Below are 20,891 nucleotides of genomic sequence, written 5' to 3'. Positions count from 1 at the left end.
CCTCTTGCCTTTCCATAAGTGGCAGCAATTACCTGCGTTTCTGCCGCTCGTCGGCTGCAGTTTCAGCCCTCGGACTGAAGATGCCACTGTTGGACACCGAATAGCCCCTCTCTGTCTGCGCGAACCCGTTTTCATGTTCGTCTGTGACACGCCGGGCTGTTTGCTTCTCTTTTTGTACTCAACACGTTTGAAGTTTCAACAATGCAGACAAAGAGACGTGCATTAATCCAGCTGAGTGATCGTCAGCGAAGAGAAAAACAGTGAGGAAAAGTCAAAGTATCTAAATTATATAGTGGAATTTAATAGTTGAGTGTTAAAACTGGATTATTGTGTCATTCTCCACGTGAAAGGTCTTTCTTTTCTTGATTTTGTTTCATTTTTATTTGCAGCATGAACCCCAGCAAACACGACGAATTGCAGAAAGATCTGAGCGTTGCTGCAGATTTGAGGTTTTTATTTCATATTTTGTTTTACAAATGAGGTAGAATAACGATGCAAACTTATATGCTGCACTGTCCTCAACAGCTAATGAGCAGCTCTGATTTCAAGTTTTATCTGGTTTAAAATAAATTATTATAACTCAGAATAACTCTGAAGCTTTCACAAAAACTTATATTTGATATAAGACCAGAAAAAAACAAAACAAAACAAAACAAACAAAAAAAAAATCCAACACTGCAGGAATGCAGCTTGATTTACTTATATTTAGTTAATTGTCCTGTTTTTGTGTTGTGATTTGAATTCATAGCTTTAGGTCTGTAAATGCTCAGAGAAAGAAAGAAAGGCTGTTTAATTTTCCTGCAGCAGCAGCTCAGCCTCCTCCTCCTCCTGATGATGAAGAGGAAAAACAAACTCATAAATTGGAACGGGAGCTGAAAACTTTGGTTAAATTTGTTAAGGAATTCAAGTTCTTGCTCCCAGGAGTGAAGGGAAATATGCAGCGTGATTGTACTGTGCAAGTATTTGAAGTGATTTTATTTGTAAAGGAATACACCTCGGGCTCATCTAAACTTGTTAAGACGGATAAACAATTATTTGACAAAGAAATGATTGAAAGTGTTGAAGAAGACGGATTCTAAAATGACAGAAATTAAATGAATTTTGAGTTTGAAAAAAAGTGCAGAAGTTTTCTTTGCAGAACAAACATTTGATTTTCATTAATGAGCCACTTTTGAATAACTGACTTTTAAAATCTTACATCAGGCAATAGAACACATTTAAAACATGTATCTATTATAAATGTAAAGGAAGGAGCTCGATCTGTATTTCAGTACAAACATTAAAGTGGAGAGACAGAAACTGGTTTATTGTTTTTATAATTATAAAACCTGACCACAAAGTTGAATTTTTTTGATTTTCTGCTTTATAGATTACTAAAAGTTTCTCCTCTTCGGACCTCAACGACTAGAGTTGAATACCGCAGCTTTAAGTGATATCTGCAGCCTTTATTCTTCACCACGTCTCACACTAAACAGACCTTTATGTTGACTCACCCTGCCGACTGATCACAACCAGTGCAGACTGATGCAGAGAAGAAGTCGTGTACTGAAGATGGCCGGATGAAGTTGGGATTAGAATAATAAATCTGCATTTGATGCAGGGATGTTTGTTTGGTCCAATCTCAATGAAAATCTAAAGATGGGTGGCTGAAGTGGTATTTTCTGTTTGTGTCGGTGGAAAGGAAGTATTTTTTTTTTTTGGGATTATATTGTTTCTATCCATAAAACAAAAAGCCATTTCTGTACTTTTAACCTCTCTGTAGTCACATTTCTGTAGTTTTTTCTTTTTTTTTTAAACCCAAACAGAGACACCCTGACTCCACCTGCCCCCATCCCCTCTGTGCTCTCAGCGTTTATCAGCGGTAACTTTCTAATCCCTGTTTTTAGCAGCAGCGTGGAAAAGCCAACACTCCTCCATGAGATTACAGACGGCCCTGGGCTGCTGATTATCTGAGGAGACCACTGCAGAGACCCCCGGCCAATAGCACTTTTAACTCTGTTTAATTGATCTTCACACTTTTACAAGTGCAACACCACAACGCCCCACCACCCCACTGTAAAAAAATAAATAAATAAATAAAAATCTGCGTGCTTTGGCTGCTGGATGTTGTTGATGCAGACAGTTCTTCAGTTTCTTTGACTCTAAAAACAGACATCAATGCTTTTTATCTCCAAAACGATAATTTTACAACAACTACAGTCTGGTAGTGATCTGTTTGGTAAAGATGAGCTAAAACTTCCTGCATGCTCACTCATATCAATAAGCTATTAATCTTTAGATTAGAAAACCTGCACAACTTAAATGTATGATGGTGTTTCTGTGGTGTAGCTACATCAAAACAGAAATTAAGAAAGAATTTAGGGGTAAATGAAAAGAAAACCCTCAGAGAAAACCTATAGGACAAAATATTAATGTTATTATAAAAGAATTGCAGATGTTTACACATTTGCTAGGATATGATAGAATTGCCATTTAGACTGTCTGACTTGGGTCAAACAGTTTCAGTATCTTTACAGAAGCTTCTCACAATAGTTTGCAGAATTTTTGGGACATTCCTCCAGACACAACTGGTGTAGTGGAGATATTTATTTCATGATATTGTCATGATGCATTTTGAGTCATAACCTCTTCCTTGCTGAGTGACCTCTCAGTCTCCGTTGGTACAGAACTAGATTCACTCTGGATAAAAACACTCTTTTACCAGCTTCAGCCAGAATCGTCTTCTAGGTCTTTTGTTCTTGTCTTGGCGATTAATCACAGACCGTATGTCAAAACACACTCCTCTCTGGGACGCAGAGGATGATTTCATGAATTAACAAATCAATGGAAATCTCATAAAGCCACGACAATGTCATCTGACTTCCCAAATTGTTTAATTGCATAGTAATCTTAGTAAACTTTTGAATTCGAAGAAGGCCACATTCATGGAAAGTCAAATTCTGTCAACTTGTCAAAACAATGGCTGTGGGAAAAGAAGGACCTTCTCCACTCCTGACCTGACTCCAAAAGAGGACGATGGAGTAAGATGTGTTTAAAAAACACTGCATACTTTATACCATAAGGTTTTGAGTTAGTAGAAGGAATAAGGACAGTACAAACTGGGAAAATCATCATCTTTACCACAGTTCATGGAATGAGGTTCAGTCAAGCAAAACAAAAAATTGTAATGGATAAGAGGAGAAAAACGGCAAAGGAAGTGACATGTTTTTATCTTTTTTTTTTGACCATATATCAAGTTTTTCTTCATATTTTCATGTAACATTTTATCCGATACGAATTGATCAGCTGAGTAGTTCTGTGGTCTTTCTGTGAAGACATAAATCATTGGCTCTGTTGAGGTGAACCAGGGGACAGCTGCAACGAAGCTGAAACTACAGAGCTTGACTCTGACTGGCTTCCTGTCGGCGCTTTAATAAGATGTCTAACTACAGTGCGCTTCACGGGGAATGCCAGGACACCAGCGTCTGGTGCCAATTTTGCCCAGAACCACAAGAAGCACGAAGGAGTGTTTGGGATGAATCCCCTTGACCTCTCCAGCAGAGTGAAGGGGATCTGGCATCTGCTTTAATAAGGCTGCCCACTCCCCAAGCTGTGGACCGGGCACCGGCGCCGGAGGGGAGGTGGCAGAGGTAACAGCTGGCTGCGGCCAAGGCGTCATGGCCGTGGCATGACCACAGATTTATTGGCTGTGTCCAGGACTCCAGCTGATCCTGTCCCAAGGTTCCTGTCACGCTGATGTCTTCATCACTAAGCTGAGCAGACAGATCCAGCCTGTCAGCCAGTGAAAGTGACAACAAATCCAATTACCTCCTCTCCATGGTGCCCGGTCCAGGCTGTGGTTTGGGGCGGGGGGAGAAAAGGGTGGCTGAGATGTTGTGAGACAGCGTGGCCGGATGTCCTGCGTGATGCAGGAGGACTCAGAAATTTCTCACTCGGTCTGCCGCAGCAGAAATATTCACTCAGAGGCTGAGAAGGAAAAGTCTGTCTCAAGTCAGGCAGGATGACACCAGCAACAACAACCTGGTCACCAACACAGTGACCATCTGCTGATTAACACCAACATATGGCTTAAGCTTTGTTTAACATCTCCACGGCAGGAACACCAGCATATTCGCTGAACCTTTGATAAATGAGAAGCTCTGCAGTCAAACTCATCCAATCCAATTTCATTTTAGTTTTATTCTTCAAGAATAGGTTGAGGAAAATTACTGAACCTTAGTAGGAAGGAAGGATGCTGACTCTGGATAGAAGCTGCAGTCAGTTCAGGTCCAGGTGAACATCTGAGATAATCTTTCCATTACTGCTCCCACATCAGATCATGCTGTCTGTGCAAATCAGTGACAATATGATCAATCTCATTTAGAATCACTCTAAATTAGAAGCTATGTAGCAATCCAATGCAGAGATACTATAGTGTCAAAAAAATAAATAAAAAATCCAGCAGCTATCTGAAAAATCATGACATGCAAAGATTTGAGCATGTACTTGGGTCTGGAACAGACTGTTTTCAAGTTTATGGCTCTTCTGTGGGAAGAGTAGCTGTGTTGCAGTTGGAAAGATGCAGGTAAGCATTCAGCTTCCTCCCCTGCCACTTGGTGTATGGATGTAGGCACGACTGTACTATGGCTGCCAGTCTGGACTAGAAAAGCCTAATCACCAAATTCTGAACTAATGTTCCAGGTTTTCAATATCCAAATCATAGCAAACATAACCTTTTTGTTTAATAAAATAAACATTGAGCTTCTGTACAGCAGGCAGGGAAAAAACAGAAACTCAGATAGTTAATAGACCAGGTGTGTGTGTTCTCCTTCTGCATGTGTGGGTTTTCTCTGGGTACTCTTCTTTACCTCCCATAGTCCATAAAATATGTTAGATTAACTGGAAAGTGCAAATTTCTCTACTTGTGATTGTGATTGTTTCATATTTCTGTATTGGACTGTCAATATGTTCCTCACCTGCTTACAGGTGGAGGGACCACTGCCACCAAACAAGCCCTCACCTCCTTATCATAGTTTGATATAGAAAATAATTGTAATGATATGTTATTCATTTGACCTGATGTTATTGCACATTTTCATATTTTATATCTTTATTTCAGTCTGTTGCATGTTTCTTTTCTGTTTAAGTCAAAACATGAATAAAAAACCTTTGAATTCTCCTTAATTATGAACTAAATGGATTAAATTCTTCTTTTGTTTCTCATGTGCATACATGTTTACTGTAGTATAGTCTCTGAAAGAAGCTGTACAAGCTGCTTTTATTACCTCTGTAAACAAAATTCCAGGAACAGAACATGTTAAACTCTCAACTGCTCGATGTTGAACTTTATTCACCACTATCGACCTCCGTTCAGGAGGAGTATGACGGAAGATAGCGTAAAAGGTTTGAAACTCGGGTTCTTCCTGAACCCTAAACTGCAGCAGCCTTTGCTTATCTTCCTCAGCTTCACTTTCAGTCGCTGACTCCGGTGGCCAACCGGAGAAGATCACTCAGCACTCGGTCTCCTGACATCTCTCCATACAGCGGCGGGATGATCGATTCAGGAGAGCACATAGAGCTCGGGATATTTGGATTGCATGCTCAGAGAGCTGCAGGGGCTCTCACTTTTTGAAGGTGGTTGAAGTCTTGCCAAAATATTTCATATTCATAGTTAAATATTCAGCACACATAGTGGACAGGGGCAATTTCTGCAGTCAGCCCGCCATTCACAAGTGAAAGGGATGTGGCTTGTGGATGAAGGGAGGGAGAGAGATAGACATGCATGGGACTTCATGGTAGTCAGATGAGAGGCTGCCAGCTGCTGATGGGTGACTGTTTGAGCGTGGCGCCTCAGGACATGCCCGCTGAAAGCCGATGCGATCCGATACCCCCACTTGTGCTCAGCTTATATACATACGCCCCCTCTTATGCAGAGGAGACCCATATCAATTGCAGAACTTCCAGTGTTTTGGTCATTATGCCAAGTTGTTTGAGCGAGCGTGTTGCATGTCTTAGTGGGAAATGTGTACTTACTGGGCTATGACCACTGAGAAAATTCCCCTCTGCATAAAACTACTGTGTGGCTCCGCAAAAGTGTTGATGTGACAAGTGTTACAGAGAAGTTGCTGAGTGAAACAAAACAACAAAATAAAACTTCATCAATCAAATCAAAGGAAGTTTTTAAAAAGAACACATTAGCAAATTAACTGAATATGTGCAACTCTACTGCACAGAAAGCACTAAAGTCTTGTTTATAAAAAACTGAGGTCAGCATCAGGGTCACACAAGAAGTATGCTACTGAATATGCTATTGGAATATTCAATAATATTTGAATATGACGTTATGTTAACAATTTATGTAGGACATTTAGTCTCGAAGCTCAGACCATAATCAGACCAAACAGTTTAGTTTAGCCCTTGGAACGTAAATATCTCATCCATCTAGAAATCATCTCCCACCTAAAGTTAAGTCCCAGATGTGACAGATCAAGGAGAAAAATCCAGTCATTCATTTCTCCATTAGCTGCATTTCCATTACAATTGTGTGCAAAACCTTGTCAACATTACGCTAATGTCGAAAAAACACAATTTCGCATTTGCGGTGTTTCCACTAAATAAGAAAGGGAATTAAAATCACACATGAATATATTTGTACCGTACCATCACCGTCATACCACTTCCTGTTGTCTTCTTCATCTTTTCCACAAGTAGTGCCATGCGGTTGTTGATCACATGACTTGTGTGATGCATAAAAAAGAAACTTGTTTCCATTGCACTTTTGTGAAATACACTAATTTCGATACAGCTGAAAATCTACCTCATCCTCGCAAAAAAAAAAAAAAATTTTTTTTGCAGACATCAGTTCCTGTTCGAATGGAAATGTAGATGTTACATTTTGGATGTTTCCTCAGGATAGAAAATGTCACCCTTCTCTGGGCCTTTTGGAAATGACTCTTGCTGTGATCGATCAGAACCGGAGCACGGAGCAGCACCACTTACCCCAGGACTCGAACCAAGCCCTGATCCAAACCCATCCCGCTCTTCTCTTGACTGCACATTGAAGTGATTATACCCCCAACTCCGTACCCCAACCTAGCACACACGCACACACTGAGACACGCTCACGCTCAGAGGGGCTAATTAAAGCTTTAATATGCAAATGAGAGCCGCAGTAAATTACACAGCTGGCAAATATGCCTGTTTTTGCCTGAAAATACATCAGGAGCGCAGCGACGAGTGTGTTGCTGCAGTTGTTGTTGTTGTGTTTGCAAAGAAACAGGGGATCACCAACCCCCCACCCACCCACCCAGCTACCCTTCAGCTATTCCACCCCTAAACCCCCGTCGACTGCTGGAGAGACTCATCTAGCTTTGTCCCTTTCAGAGGCATCAAAAGGAAAAGTCAACTCTGATTCCAGATGTTGGATAACATCAGAATACAATGCTGCACTGGTATCCCTTCAGATATGCAGCCACAAAAAACTAATTTCATGGTTAAGTTTTCATATTTGTCCTTACTTGTATTGTCCAGTTATGTCCACATGTATAAATCGTCGACATAACTTTCTAACAGGTAGCGTGTTAGAAAGCCTAGGAGCTTCCTAAACGGACAGAGGCCAATGTCAAAGCTTCAAATTGTGAAGTCAAGATTCTTTTAAGTTATGTTTATTACATATAGCATCTTATAATAACTCAAGATAACATATGAGCAATGATTCAGTCACTCTGACTGGCTGCTGTAGGAGATTCAATGATTCCTCAAACATGCATAAAATAGGTAAAGCGACACTCCAAGTATGTTTTTGATGAGGGAATGACACTATAACATAATATACAACTAAAAAAATATTTTGCACAATACACTCCCTTTATTAGTGTCTGTTAATTCATCTGGTAAGATGAGAAGTGGCTCCATCAAGGTGACTGAGTCCTGTGAGCCTTGTTGTGTACTGCAGTTTCAGTGCAGATCTGGGAACAGTCTGATTTCAGATCCATCCATCTGCTTGGAGCCCACTTTGTTGCCACCCTCCGAGGCTTTACCGTGAGACTTGTTCTGCGTGGTTGCTGCTGACTCCCCTGAGCGGCAATGTCATCATGATACAAGCTGCATGCATGGTCGGGCTGTCCCGTCACCCAGCTGCCCTACTGGGACAGGACAATGCTTCCTTGTGTGCTGTATTTTCCTCAAAGTTCAACAAAAACACAACCCTACCCTCAGACGTCATGCAGAGCAAGACGGAAGCTTACACAGAGAAGTCAACAAAGTTAAAAAATGGACACGACCGATCAAAGTTGACCCGAGCAGAGCAAGGAAGGAGCAAATATCACAAGTTTCTAAAGGTAACTTTGCTTTGGATGAAAACCAAAGAGAAACAACCATGTGAGTTTGTAAAGGCAACCCAAGCCGATGTTTGCAAGACAAAAAGCACAACCGGTCAATGCCAAGAAAACGAAAAGGAACAAGAAGTTACAACGGCCCAGTACGAATCTCAATCTGATTGAAATATTTTGTGGAACCTCAGGAGAGCTGTGAAAAAACAACTCTCCGTGAGCGTAACGCTATGTTCAACTACTGAGTACAAGTGGCCACATAATCCTGGAAAAAGGGGCTGAGTTTGTTGTTAATGACTGAAGTTTGTTTTAAAAGTCTATAAGGACAATGCGATTTTATTTTTGACCGTAAAGTTTTGGACTAAAATGGCACAATTCAGCTTAAGAACAAAAACTATTTATTAAACCAGATCACCATTTTTTCAGTACACCAAGATGAACGAGTTACTGAATATCCACACACACAATCCACTGCAAAACTGATCCCACAGACAAGACGACGCACCTCTCTGACATGCGACATTCAAAAGAGGACACTCTCCTGCCTTATCTCCTAACTCTTAAGCTAACAGGACGTTCATGTTGGACAAATCCAAAGCCAAATATTTAGGCATCAAACAGGCGCCAAGGCCCCGTTGTCCAATGTGTGATTAAGAGCGTGTCGGGCAGAGGAACTTCACTTCATTAGCTGGCTCCCCTGATAAGGATGTATACACAGCTCCCTCTTGCAGTGGCTACAGAGAGAAGATGCCCCTCAGAAAAGGCTGCTTTCCACCAGGGCCAGGGAGCATGAATATTTTAAAAGGGTAAATAATTAATAATTAACAGCAAACAGGCCACTGATCAAATGGAGCAGTGTGGCAACAGACATGAAAACTCCGACTCTTGTAAACAAAGACGAGAGGACCCAGATTTCCTCTCCTTCTTCTACCTTCTTCTTCTCTCGCTCCCTAAATATGCGCATCCCCAGTCGTCCCCGCGCTCCTCCACCTCCCCATGAAACCACACACACGGCGGATCACACACAACGCACAACAGCAAGTGCCGTAACCCCCTCCAACACTTATTTTCCCCGAATTTCCACGTATTCCTCTGCGGCCTGGGGAATGTGAATGAGCGGGAACACTTGATCTGGCCACCCGCTGCTTTCTGATGGAAAGATTTGGTTTTTAATACGATCATCACTCCTCCCACCTGGATAGGCCACGGCAAGACAAATCCCATCTGTGTGGCTCCAGAACCTGCCACGGCTTAAAAAATTCCCTTATTACAAGTCCCTTAAAATGCCCGGCCACACAAGCTCCCAACAACGGCGGGAATGCTAATCATATCTCTCGGCAGCTTTAGGGGAGGAAAGGAACTGAGGAATAAGATGAAGAAATCCCAGCTTTAATGACACACATTCACAGAAACATCCTCCAGAATCTGGCACATCTTTTCGCCTGATTTTAGCCAGAGGAGGCGTTTCATAAAAATCAGACTTAATCGTGTAAACAACACGCAGACAAACAGTAAACCTCTGCAAACAAAAATAAAACTACTCTGGAAGCTGTGCACGGATTGCCTTCAGAGTTAATTTTAAAGTAAGCATCCCTTTCCTTCGAGATTTTAATTAATGCTTTAATATGCAAATAAGTCAGCAGAGATAAAATCATGACAAACAGATGGCAAGTGTGGGTAATTATTTAGTGGATCCAGCAGGGGCATGTATTAAAGTTATGGCATCGTTTTCCTCAGGCCTCTGCAGCCATGGAAAGGTGGAGACAAAAAAAACAAACAAAAAAAAAGCATAACATCACAAACTTCGACTATACAAGAGACAAATCTGAACACAACAAAAACCTGAGTAGAAATTCATAAAAAAATCACCTGAAACTACTGGAGAGTGGAAATATAGAGACATAACCATAACATTCCCCAACCCAAAATGACTGGCTTTTTATGCTTTCATTGTAAATTCATTATAAATTCACAATACAGCATAAAAAAAAAACAATATAGCATGTGTGTGGTGGGGGCCCTTTCTGAGTTATTTTGAAGAGGTTTGTCGAGGACTAAGGCCGCCATGCGTGGGTTGTGCAGTAGCCCTGCAACACCTGGTGGATCTCATCAGGAAAAGACCTCAGGCTCTGAAGTTCTTTAAACCTTAAAGCAAGGAACCCAGTCTAAGCAGTAGTAACTTTACGTCTGAGGCCTCTAGGACAGAAGAGAACGGATTTGAGTGCCATTTTTAGGTTGGGAATAAGTTACTGTTGTAACTGAAGGAGTTCCAGTATTTTGTAGAGTTATTTACATGAAGGAGTATAACAAAGTAGGGTGAATTTCTTATTTCCTCCATTTGGTCTCGGGTAAATGGTAGAACATGGATTAACAAGCACTCCAACTCAGTTTAGTATTGGAAAGCTAACATTAATTTAGGTTCTGTGAACTATGGCAAACTGGACTGCTAAGATCTAAGATATTCTCGACTGGAATAAATCGACCAACATTTCCAAGAGCTCTAGAGTCAGCCGACTGCAGCAGGAAATCCTGAGTCAGACCACATTGGTGCCACCTACCAGCTCTTGTGGAGGTATGGGATCCACACCCAGATGAGACAGAGAGCAATTGATCCTCAGCGCCAGGCTGAGGGCCATCAAGCCTCCGAGCTTCACTTGGTTCTGATGGAGGTCCAGCCTCTGAATGAGACGACTCTCAGCAAGGAACTCGGCCAATGCCACAGCACCTTTACATGGAGGGACAGATGAGGCACCTTCAAAAATTAGTGCCACAAATGTATTCTTCAAGATGTTTTCAGCAGCAGCCATACAGAAAATCTCAGAAGAATGATGTAATTATCTACGAGGGTGTAGATGTTTAGAAGTTATAGTGTGCCGTACCTTCACAGGTGATGTTGGTTTGGGCAAGGCCGAGATGCAACAGGGAACTGTTCACCATCAGTGGCTCCCGGATCACCTGGATGCCCTCGTTCCCCAGGTGATTGTCCCCTAAATCCAGGACCTCCAGGATCTTCAGGCCTGGCTGCAGAAACAGGGTTCATTAACTTTAAATCGCTATCTGTGTCAGTGTCAAGAGAATGTCAGCTTGGTGAGATGGAAAAGTTTGGACTTCCATCGTTCAGCTGTGAATATTATTCCATTTAAAAATGTTTCCTCTCATGTTAAACACTCAGAACTTCTGTTTTCTCTCTCCAGAGTCGCATTAGCATTGAAGGTTGATTAGCTGGTGCATGAAGCTGGGGGTGTTTGGTGCACGAGGGGCCCACGTCGCCTGAAGAGGAACGCGACGCCCACTCCTGGCTGCGTCCCGTCGCCTCGCCACCCTCCTCTGGTCACTGCTCTGAAAAGAGACGGAGCACGGGGGTGGAAACACGCAGGCAGGCGACTGACAGACCTGGAGAGCGTCTTCTTTTGGAGTTAATTTGCACCGCCGTGACAACAAACACGCTCCAGACCCTCCTCCCTCCCCTTTCTCAGTCCCTTTTCCTCACCAAGTTGAGGCACACAGAAGAGCCTCCACATCCGACGCATGGCGGGAGCAGGGAGAGCATCCCGGATGGATATGCACGAGGGATAATAGCAGACAATTAAAGAGGCGACTGCGTGGTTGAAAGCTGTCAAACGTGAACCCCACAGGGTTTGGAGTGAGAAGTTTAAGGGGAAGCGGGGAGTGTGAAAGAACCAAAAACACAGTATGTTTTCACACATGACATGCTGACTTTAAACTGGAAAACAACAAGAGCTCTGTGTAACACAATCACCCCCAAATACTATCAGAACAAAGGAAACCTGGACATCGTCATCAAGACTTAAAACACAACTAATCTCCTGGAAAAAAGTTCAAGCAGATGAGTTAAATGCCACCCTGCCCCCATCCTCCATCATAATCCACATGAGCAGCTCAAGGTCTAATTATGGTCATTATGGTGTACTCCTAGAAGTGGCAGGTCACATCCATTATTTCATCAAGCTGCTCTTCTTTTGGTAACACTGCAGATCATATGGCTCAGCCATAATTTCCACCCGTCTGAGTTCCACAATAGTATCTCACAAGACAAGAAGGAGCTGTTTATGTAGCCAACCAAGACAGTGGAAGGTGATTCAAAGAGCCCAAGTATGCGAACGGAAACGGAATTGCAAAGTCTTCTCCTTGTTTTCCAGCACTAAGAGCAAAGAAACGACAACTTATGTAACCAAACAAATCAGTCTCAGAGGATTTAGGAAAAGTACAACATCCCTTGACTACAAAAGTGTCCTGATGTGGAAAAACCTTTCTCATGAATTAACCTGAATAAATAAAGCAGAAGTCAGAATAATGTAGACATGATGAATGCAGTTTGAGCACATTTTTATAGACATTAGGGGCTTACTTCAATACCTTTATTAAATCAACTCTTATTGCTCTGTGATGAAAAAAAATATATACATTTATTATTAAAAGGCCTGTATTTGCAAGGGTTCAGTGTCCATGCTCCTCACCAGAGTCCTGGCCAGGTGGTTCATGCCTCTCTCTGTGATCTGGTTGTTCTTCAGGATTAAGACTTTTAGACCTTTTGTCTGTCTGGATAGACCGTCACACAGCTCTTCCAATCCTGAAAACCAACCACTGTTTGTTAACGTTGTTTGGGTCAAGTTTGACTTTAAAGCGGTTTGTAAATGATGTTATCAGGATAGAGATGTGCAGGATCCACCCCATCCAAGATATTCAGTCTTAGCACTTTCTGAAAGTGCTAAAACTCATGAACCAGCCATCAGTTTCCCATCTTTTCTCCCTGCGACCTTCTGACCCTACGAGTTTCCTGTATGTGTTCATCAGTATCTCTCCAGACTCGTCTTTTGAACTATAGTGCTAAACCTTTCACAAATCCACTTGTGAGGTTTAATCTGTCATCATCTCTGTAACTTACCTGCATCTGCTAAAACATTGTCACTGAGCTCCAACGTCTGCAAAGTGTTGTTGTATCTCAGCAGATCTCCCAGCTGCATGGCGTCCTGGTAGCCGTTCAGCTGGTTGCTGGAAAGATGGAGCTCTAGTAAAGCTCTGTTTGTCTTCAAGGCGCCAACTACAGGCAATAAGAGGAGAAAGGGATTTAAAAGTGATAAGAAACACAAGCAGATGACAGTGAGATGTACAACTTGATCCAAATCAGATGACTGTAGGTGGCAGCTGAAACACTGGAACTTCTCCAAATGAGGCAGAGACGACCATCCACCTTTTCCCAAGTGAAGCAGGCGATCAAACCTTAAATGTTCCTCAATATGAATTAATTTATCAGCAATCTTTTTCAGAAGGTAGTTGGGTCCTGTCAATATTGCTGCACTGTCTGCTGCAAGGATTACATGAGACAGTTTGAAGGGTCAGAAAGGACCAGAACCAACATTTGTCTCCTCACCTTGGAGATAACTGAGATGTGGTTTCAATTTATATGTATTAAATCTGATCTACTGTGTCCTGAACGGCAAACACAAGGCCTCTGCAGTGGGACTTAGCGAACGTGATCATGAAAATGATTTCACAGCAGGAGTCCTAGCCTCCAGCAGCTCTTACGATGAAGAAGCGGTTGGTCTTTCGTCTCGCAATAAAAAGAGGTGAAAGCAGACACGTTACTTCTCAGAAGAGGTAATAGAACACCTGTCAGATTTCTGCATTGCCTCTTAACCACTTCTTTTCATGACTTTATCACTGTTTAGGGACATATTTGAAATCCAACTGTGTTTGGGGTATTTTCGCGTCCTTTGTGTTGTCTGTGCTGTGCTGTCATTCACTTGTGTCCATGTGTTTGGACCCTCGCTGTCCTTCCACCTAGATCAATGCCGCAGATTTAATCAAACCCACAGGCCTGCATGTGGAATGCCAACATTGTCATCAGGCCCAGCGGGGAGCAAATGGTGAAATCGGTGGGATTGATCTGGGCCGACTCCACTGCAAGCACCCAATCCGCTCTGATCGAAGGCAGTGATCCTCAGCTGGGACCCCCGCTGGGGAGGAAGGTGGAGGGATTGGCCAGGGGGCTCGGTAAAGGCATGAACGATGGGGGGAGAGTGCGGGTTGTGAGTGGGAGGAGGAGGGCGGTTTGGTAGAGTTGAAAATATCAAAGCGATTCAGGAAGAGCCTGAAAACGAGGAGGGAAGAGTGGGCAGCATACTGAGTCCATTTGGGTCTGTTCTGCTCCCAGCTGAGCGGAGGCGACAGGCTCTGAGCATGACTTTGATTTTCATGTCCACATGAGAAGTCATAAACACAAACTGAATTCTTTCATTTGATGATCTAATCATGAAAAAAATATTCAAATTAAAATTTAGAAAAACAAACTATGCATGAATGTTTTTTTTTGATAGATGTATTCCATGTTTGAAAACTAAGCACAATAAATCAAACGGATTTCTTTTCAGTTTGATATCATAGGCAAAAATCAAAGGAGGACATTTTTATGTAAATTCAGCAAAATTTGACCTTGAATATTTTTTGTGTGAAATAAAAAAAATGGACTAAAGTGCTAATTCTTTCTGACAGTTGCAATATAAACTTCTCTGATTTCTTTTCTTTGTAATCATGCGTACACTAATGAAAAACATCTAGAAGCTAAAATTAACAGTTTACTTGCACAGGACATCTTCAATGAACCCAAATATTGTTTTTGGTGGATAACTTTCAAAAACAGACACAAACCATGTCGTTGCATCAATGTGTTAAGGTTTACTCTTCACACATTCAGGACAAACGGCAGGCTGCCACTGTGCAATCTGTCTGATTTACATCTGATCTACGCCTGTGTCTGCCTCGAATTAAGATGTGTTTAGGTGTGTGTTTGTGCATGGATCCTTGCAAAACACTGAACTCTCTCTGTGTTGTGCTTGCTTGTAACAAATGTATTCATGCGGGTGTCTGTGTCCTGGCTGCCACAGCCTTTACAAACATGTGCGGTGGTGCGTAAAGTGGCAGGTAAGAGATTAGGCCTCTAATCCTGGTCCAGACCTGCAGAGACGGTCACAGGTCAAAATCTGGTCCTGCTGACCAGAGAACACAAACACTCACAACATAAACACACTAGAAGCTCTTGAACTGGATTGTTTGGAAAGTAGAAAAAATGTTTCAGCACATTGACAGCAACATTTTGTCTGAGCTAATGCAAAAGCAGAATTTCAACCCAACATCAGAGCGTGCTGTCTTAATGATTTCGGCTTGTTTAGAGAAACAACACCTGACACCCTGTCGACCATGAAGTTCTCTTTATATCAAAGTATTCTAGAGTAAAATGTGAGGCCATCAATCTGTCAGATAAAGCTTGGCCTCCTAAAGCAATGCTGAAAAGAAGACCGTTCCTCACCTAGTGTGAACAGCGGCGAGCCGCTGAGCTGGGCGTTGTTCAGGTGGAGCACTCGGAGTCGGCTGGTCAGCAGAGCTTTAGATAAAGACTGGACCCGATAGTCAACCAGGCACACGTTACAAGCATCCAGTCTAGATAGACACACACTCTGAAACCAGACGATGAAACAGAAACAGGATGGAAAATGGAACAGAATTGTGTCAGAAAATAATCTGCAGGAAGGGTAGAATTACGTCAATTTAATGCATTAGTTCAAACGTTATGAAAAAAAAAAAGTGTTCTGATTTGTGTCCATTTTTACGCTTCATCCTTTGAGTAAAATTTGTGTTTCTGTATACAGTTAAGATTACACATCGATCAATATGGAAGCAATCCAAGTCAAATAAAAGAGCAAGGAATTTTCTTTGTTTCATAAATTGCTTCTGCTTGACCAATTTTAATTATAGACGTAAGACATGTCTTGCACGACATTGCTACATGTAACAAGGAGTCTTTTCAGTTAATGAAAAGATATACTAATGTCTGTCTAGACTATGTGTAGCTAAACATAAAGCTAGCTAGACATATTTTCTATGTGAATTGGTGACTGAAAATTGACTGTTAACAACTACATCCAGCATGCAATCCAGTAGCAACACCAAAGTGTGAAGGTTCCCTGTCCAAGTTCCCAGAAGAGTTCTCCTTTCAGATTTGCAAGATGGTTTACTTGGAGAATAGGTTAAATCCATTCCCTGGTTAGTTTATCATCCAATGTTTGTCTTCCAAGTTAAAACGTTCCAGTGGGAAACCAAGACATACTATATCTGTCTCCTGTGACACTAAAAGAGCTGCTTGGAGAAACCCAATGGGTACTTAGGACATAAGGGATAGCTCAGCAGAAAAGTGACTAGAGCTACTCTGTGCATGCCGGTCCACTGTTTTCAGTGCGCAGCAAAATAAAGAAGTTTGTCTTCCTGCTTCCTTATTGACACAGAGCTGAGATCTGGCTGGTTGTAACCTGTTGTTATCAGTTGCATCCACTGATACAACCTGTGACGCTGCTTTTTTAATCCTCAGCGAGTTTGTGGCTGCATGTGTCTGCAGAGCGAAGAGGACTTCTCGTCGTGTTTGTCTGACCCTGCATCGTCTCTCCACTTAATGCGCCACAAACTCACTTTTTCCGGATCAACATTATCCCGGTGAGAAAGCCTACATGAAAAGATTACTGTTCCACTGCGTCAGCCAACCTGCTTTATCAAATGAGCGAGGGCCCTCCAAGATGATGTTCCCATACTCCCGTTGTCAGAAATGTCAAGATATGTTGTGGATTCATAGTACAAAATCATATCCAGCAAGGACGATGCTCCCTGGAACAGAAAAACATAGTGAAGGGGTAAAATGAAGAAAGCAGGGCCTGAAATTTGACAGGAATGTTATGAAGTTTCTTTGGGAAGGAAAAAAAAAAGAAACAGTTTCTAATCTGATACAAGGAAAGGCCTGAATATGAAACTGTATTGGAACTGGAAGACGAAGACGGGGGAAAATAAGTTTTGCTCATAAAACTCACATTTTCCTCCAGTTGCGCTGCCTGCAGATTGATGAAATCAAAGTGCAGCGATTTCAGGACGACTTCCAGAGCTTCACAGGAGCGGTGGTCTAATCGCTCACCTTGATGGAGGCAAGCAATCAAAGACAAGATAATTGGGAGGCTGTTTGCTAACAGGCAAAATTGCACCGCTCTGAACATGCTTTATCCTTTTTGTGAAATGAGTATTTCAGCATAAAAAGAAAAAAAAAAAAATCAGGACAAAACAACTTCCTTTATAGTCGGAGTTTACCTGTGTGTTTATGTTTTTCTTTTAATAAAGTTCTGAAACTTAATCAGAAACACAGAGGGAAAATAATGATGATAGCTCCGGTTTTTCATGATTGGACTTCCAAGATGTGAATCCTCGAGTGTGCATTGATTACTGTCTGCCTGCAGACTGCAGTAATCAATAAAAGTACCTGTACACAACAGCTTAACTTCTTGCAAGAGATTCATATTTTCATGTTTCTTTACCACAGGAAAAAAAAAAAAAAATCAAAATGCAAAATGAAAAAGCACATGAAAGCCAAGAGATCATGTTTGAACTGATACTGTAACTACAACAAGCACTTCCAGTTTATTCTTACTTACATGTCATTTTGTATTACTGTACATGTCAGCTAAAGTCTTCACATAGATACATAGTAACACAGGGAGTCCAAACATCCCAGCATGTTGTACTGGACATAAGGAAAAGGAAAGTCCTCAAACCTATGGGAAAAAAAAATACAAAAGAAGCAGATATTTTAGAAGTTCCTCCTGGATTTCTAGCCTCCTGGTTTTGGCATTTCTATGTGGAGTCCGCATGCTTTTCCATTTGCTTCCTGTCCACCGTACGTTTGCATGTTTTTCAAGGTGCTCCAGTTTCAAGTACAAGAATAACTTTTCTTTAGAAGTTGTTGCATTGTTGCAAGATTTTATTTTTATCCACTGTAGAGTGGAGGTTATTTTTGAGGTTGGAATATTCATTTGTTTTGAGATGGTTGCACATCTTGGTGTTCTGATGGGATTGTGGAGTATCAGAGTCCTGTGCTAATGACCATTTCATTCAGAATGAGTGAGTGAGCACTCATAACCTTCACAGAAAAAAAAAATGAACTGAGTGATTATTTTGTCATTTTAATGTGAATATTTGGTTGTTAACTTTGTAATCTGATTATTGTTATTACTGAGTCTTGATCTAAAGTTGTCCAAATCAAACTGTTACTGATTGAAGTTTCAGCTTCTTCCAGGTTAAATCTTATATCCCCAGCTAAGAGAGAGGGATAATAATTATTATCATAACCATTTCCAGAACACCCCGGACCCCCTCGGTTTTAACACGTATCACCAATAATAACATGGAGATCCTAAGATGTCAGACGTGATCAGTGTGTGACAACAGCGATGCCCATTGTGACTTCACTTACACCTTCACCCTAATGTTGTTTGCAGTTTCAGTGTAGTTTTATTAGGGAAGACCTGTGTTGTGAAAACATCATAAACAAAGATGGAAACACAGAACTACTGTGTGAGGGACACACCCTGGACAGGTCACCAGTCCATCGCAGTCTTTGTACATCAAAGTTAATAAAATAATATAATTCAAAAAGTATATAATTGTTTAAGGGTTCAAAGAGTATGACTAAGAATTGACAAACTCTGAGAAAAATACTTAGTGGAATTAAAGCTGCAGGTTGTTGTGGATGAAGATATTATCATAAAACCAAAACTCAACCTGAATGTTGAGTCTTAGAACTGGGTTACAAATAGGGTGTGGAGTGTGCACAAAGCTAATATGATGAGACTATATCTGCCCCTGCGTAATCCGATTGGCTTTCAAGATTGTCCAAGAGGTTCTTATGCTGAGGCTAATGGCCGCTTTTCATTAGCGCCTTGTGGTGTGACGGTTCAACTCCTCTCTAGACAGTTCAGGCACTTTTCTCTTATGATTGAGTAACAGCTCAAGTGGGTGTCATCGTTATATGGCGGGCAGACAAAGAGTCCAAAAAAATCTGTACGGAACACAAAAATGGAGACATGGAAGCTTAGTCTTTGTGTTTTTGTCTGACTGAAAAAGGAAGCGAATCAGAAAAGATTGCAGGTGGAGAAGTGGAGGAGAGTGCGAGAGTCCCTCTTCTCAGACCTCTGAGATCACGTTTTCAACCAGACTCGGCACGCTTGGAGCACCAGCGTGGTAGGCTCTAAAAACGGAGCTGGAACCATAGAGATGTTTATCGTCAAGAGGGGCCATGTGTCCCAATAATGGCGGTAGCATTATTCTAGGTTGGCACCGTCTTCTAGTGAGTAGGTCCATCCTGATATCAAATGAAAGAGTCAGTCAAGGTTCTGAATCAGGCCTGGTCATAGGAAAATGCTACACAGGTTGTGGTGAGGATGCAGGAGAGAGTCTCCGGTTAAAGCCTGGAACAACATTTTGATGGATCACGCACCCCACAGTATGGCACAGTCTAAAGAAAAATCCTGATTGCAAAACACAGTTGGACCAATCCTTAATGAAACAACCAATAAAAAACCCAAAATACAGAACTATGAGGGGGTCAACATGATCTTTAAACAAAAAAAACAAAAAAACAAAACAAGTAAATGATGAATAATAAAACATAGAAATAAACCAAGTTTAAACGGAATAAAACCCAAAACAGACTGTAAACATCCAACCCAAGAAAAAACATAACAAAACCAGACACAGAAATCACAAACCGTGACAAGAAAGGAGAATAATTAGAGCCCATGGAGTGCAGCACAGGCACCATTCTGTTCTTGCCTCCACGAGGAGCTTTACTGGTAAATTTCCAGTCATAATCCGACAACAAGCCATAAAAGTAAAGCAATCGTGTAGTTGTAACTGCATATGAGGCTTTGGTAATGGAGAACAAACTCCTTTCTTTCATATTTTTACTTATTCATGTATTTCATTTTTTGTTGTTTTTTTTTTACATTTACATTTTTGTTCAAACATGTGAAACATTTTTAAAAGCAGTGAGTCTGTTGTCAATGTGACATAAAGTCATATTTAATGAAGACAGAGTGAGGCGCTCATCTTACCTTTGAGATCCAGACATTCAACGCTGCCTCCTCCACACACACCCTGCTGAGAGAGACGGGGAGAGGTGTGAGGAAGAGCTGTGAACACACACGACACACACACACACACACACACACACACACACACACACACAGAAATGCTCCGTGCTCTCTTTCTGCACGGCCTTTTCCATCCACCGTGGCGGTTTGATCAGGGAGGCGCATTGGACGCCGGAGCATGAATTATGAATTTCACACAGTTTACTGCCGCCGTCGATGCTGGTGACACGGCGTCCTAATTAACCAGTGTATAATAATTAGAAACAGCTGGTCATCAGTTGATGTGTTCATTTGCTGGAGCCAGTGTTCCACATACATCTAATTTGACTGCATCAATCACCGGAGGTGGCAGATTTGTGCGGTGGTGGAAAACACGCTGCTTTCTTTTTTTTTTTTTTTTTTTTCTTTTACTGACAAGCAAAACAGGGTGACTGAGATCTTTAAAAAGCCTGTTTTACATAAAGAAGAGCTTGTAAGATCATGTCGTATGTGTATGTTGCAACTGGATGTGGATTTTTATAGCTGTAAGTTTGCAAATGGACGTAGAGATTGTAGCTTTAAATAAGGATTGATTCTGTAAATGTAGCTCTAAGGTGATTTC

The 20,891-nt window shown here is 41.6% G+C and overlaps 1 protein-coding gene across 3 annotated transcripts in view; it reads right to left on the bottom strand.

Moving 5' to 3' along the window:
• LOC103138758 (protein phosphatase 1 regulatory subunit 37) overlaps positions 1-20,891 on the bottom strand; it is a 39,004-nt gene that overhangs the window by 6,128 nt on the left and 11,985 nt on the right. For 2 of the 3 annotated variants that reach the window (XM_007553092.1, XM_016671974.1), the window contains 8 exons: positions 20,252-20,297; positions 17,183-17,283; positions 16,863-16,982; positions 15,637-15,784; positions 13,216-13,371; positions 12,788-12,900; positions 11,189-11,330; positions 10,868-11,034 (listed from right to left, as the gene is read on the bottom strand). In XM_007553092.1, the coding sequence (XP_007553154.1) occupies positions 10,868-11,034; positions 11,189-11,330; positions 12,788-12,900; positions 13,216-13,371; positions 15,637-15,784; positions 16,863-16,982; positions 17,183-17,283; positions 20,252-20,297 (993 nt within the window). The remainder of the gene's footprint in view (positions 1-10,867; positions 11,035-11,188; positions 11,331-12,787; positions 12,901-13,215; positions 13,372-15,636; positions 15,785-16,862; positions 16,983-17,182; positions 17,284-20,251; positions 20,298-20,891) is intronic. The other variant, XM_016671975.1, reaches the window with a different exon arrangement.

The sequence above is a fragment of the Poecilia formosa genome, unplaced genomic scaffold, assembly GCF_000485575.1.
Source record: "Poecilia formosa unplaced genomic scaffold, Poecilia_formosa-5.1.2 Scaffold54, whole genome shotgun sequence".
In the NCBI taxonomy this organism is placed as follows: Eukaryota; Metazoa; Chordata; class Actinopteri; order Cyprinodontiformes; family Poeciliidae; genus Poecilia; species Poecilia formosa.
Note: the sequence above shows the minus strand (reverse complement) of the source record. Positions and strands in the feature narration are given on the sequence as shown.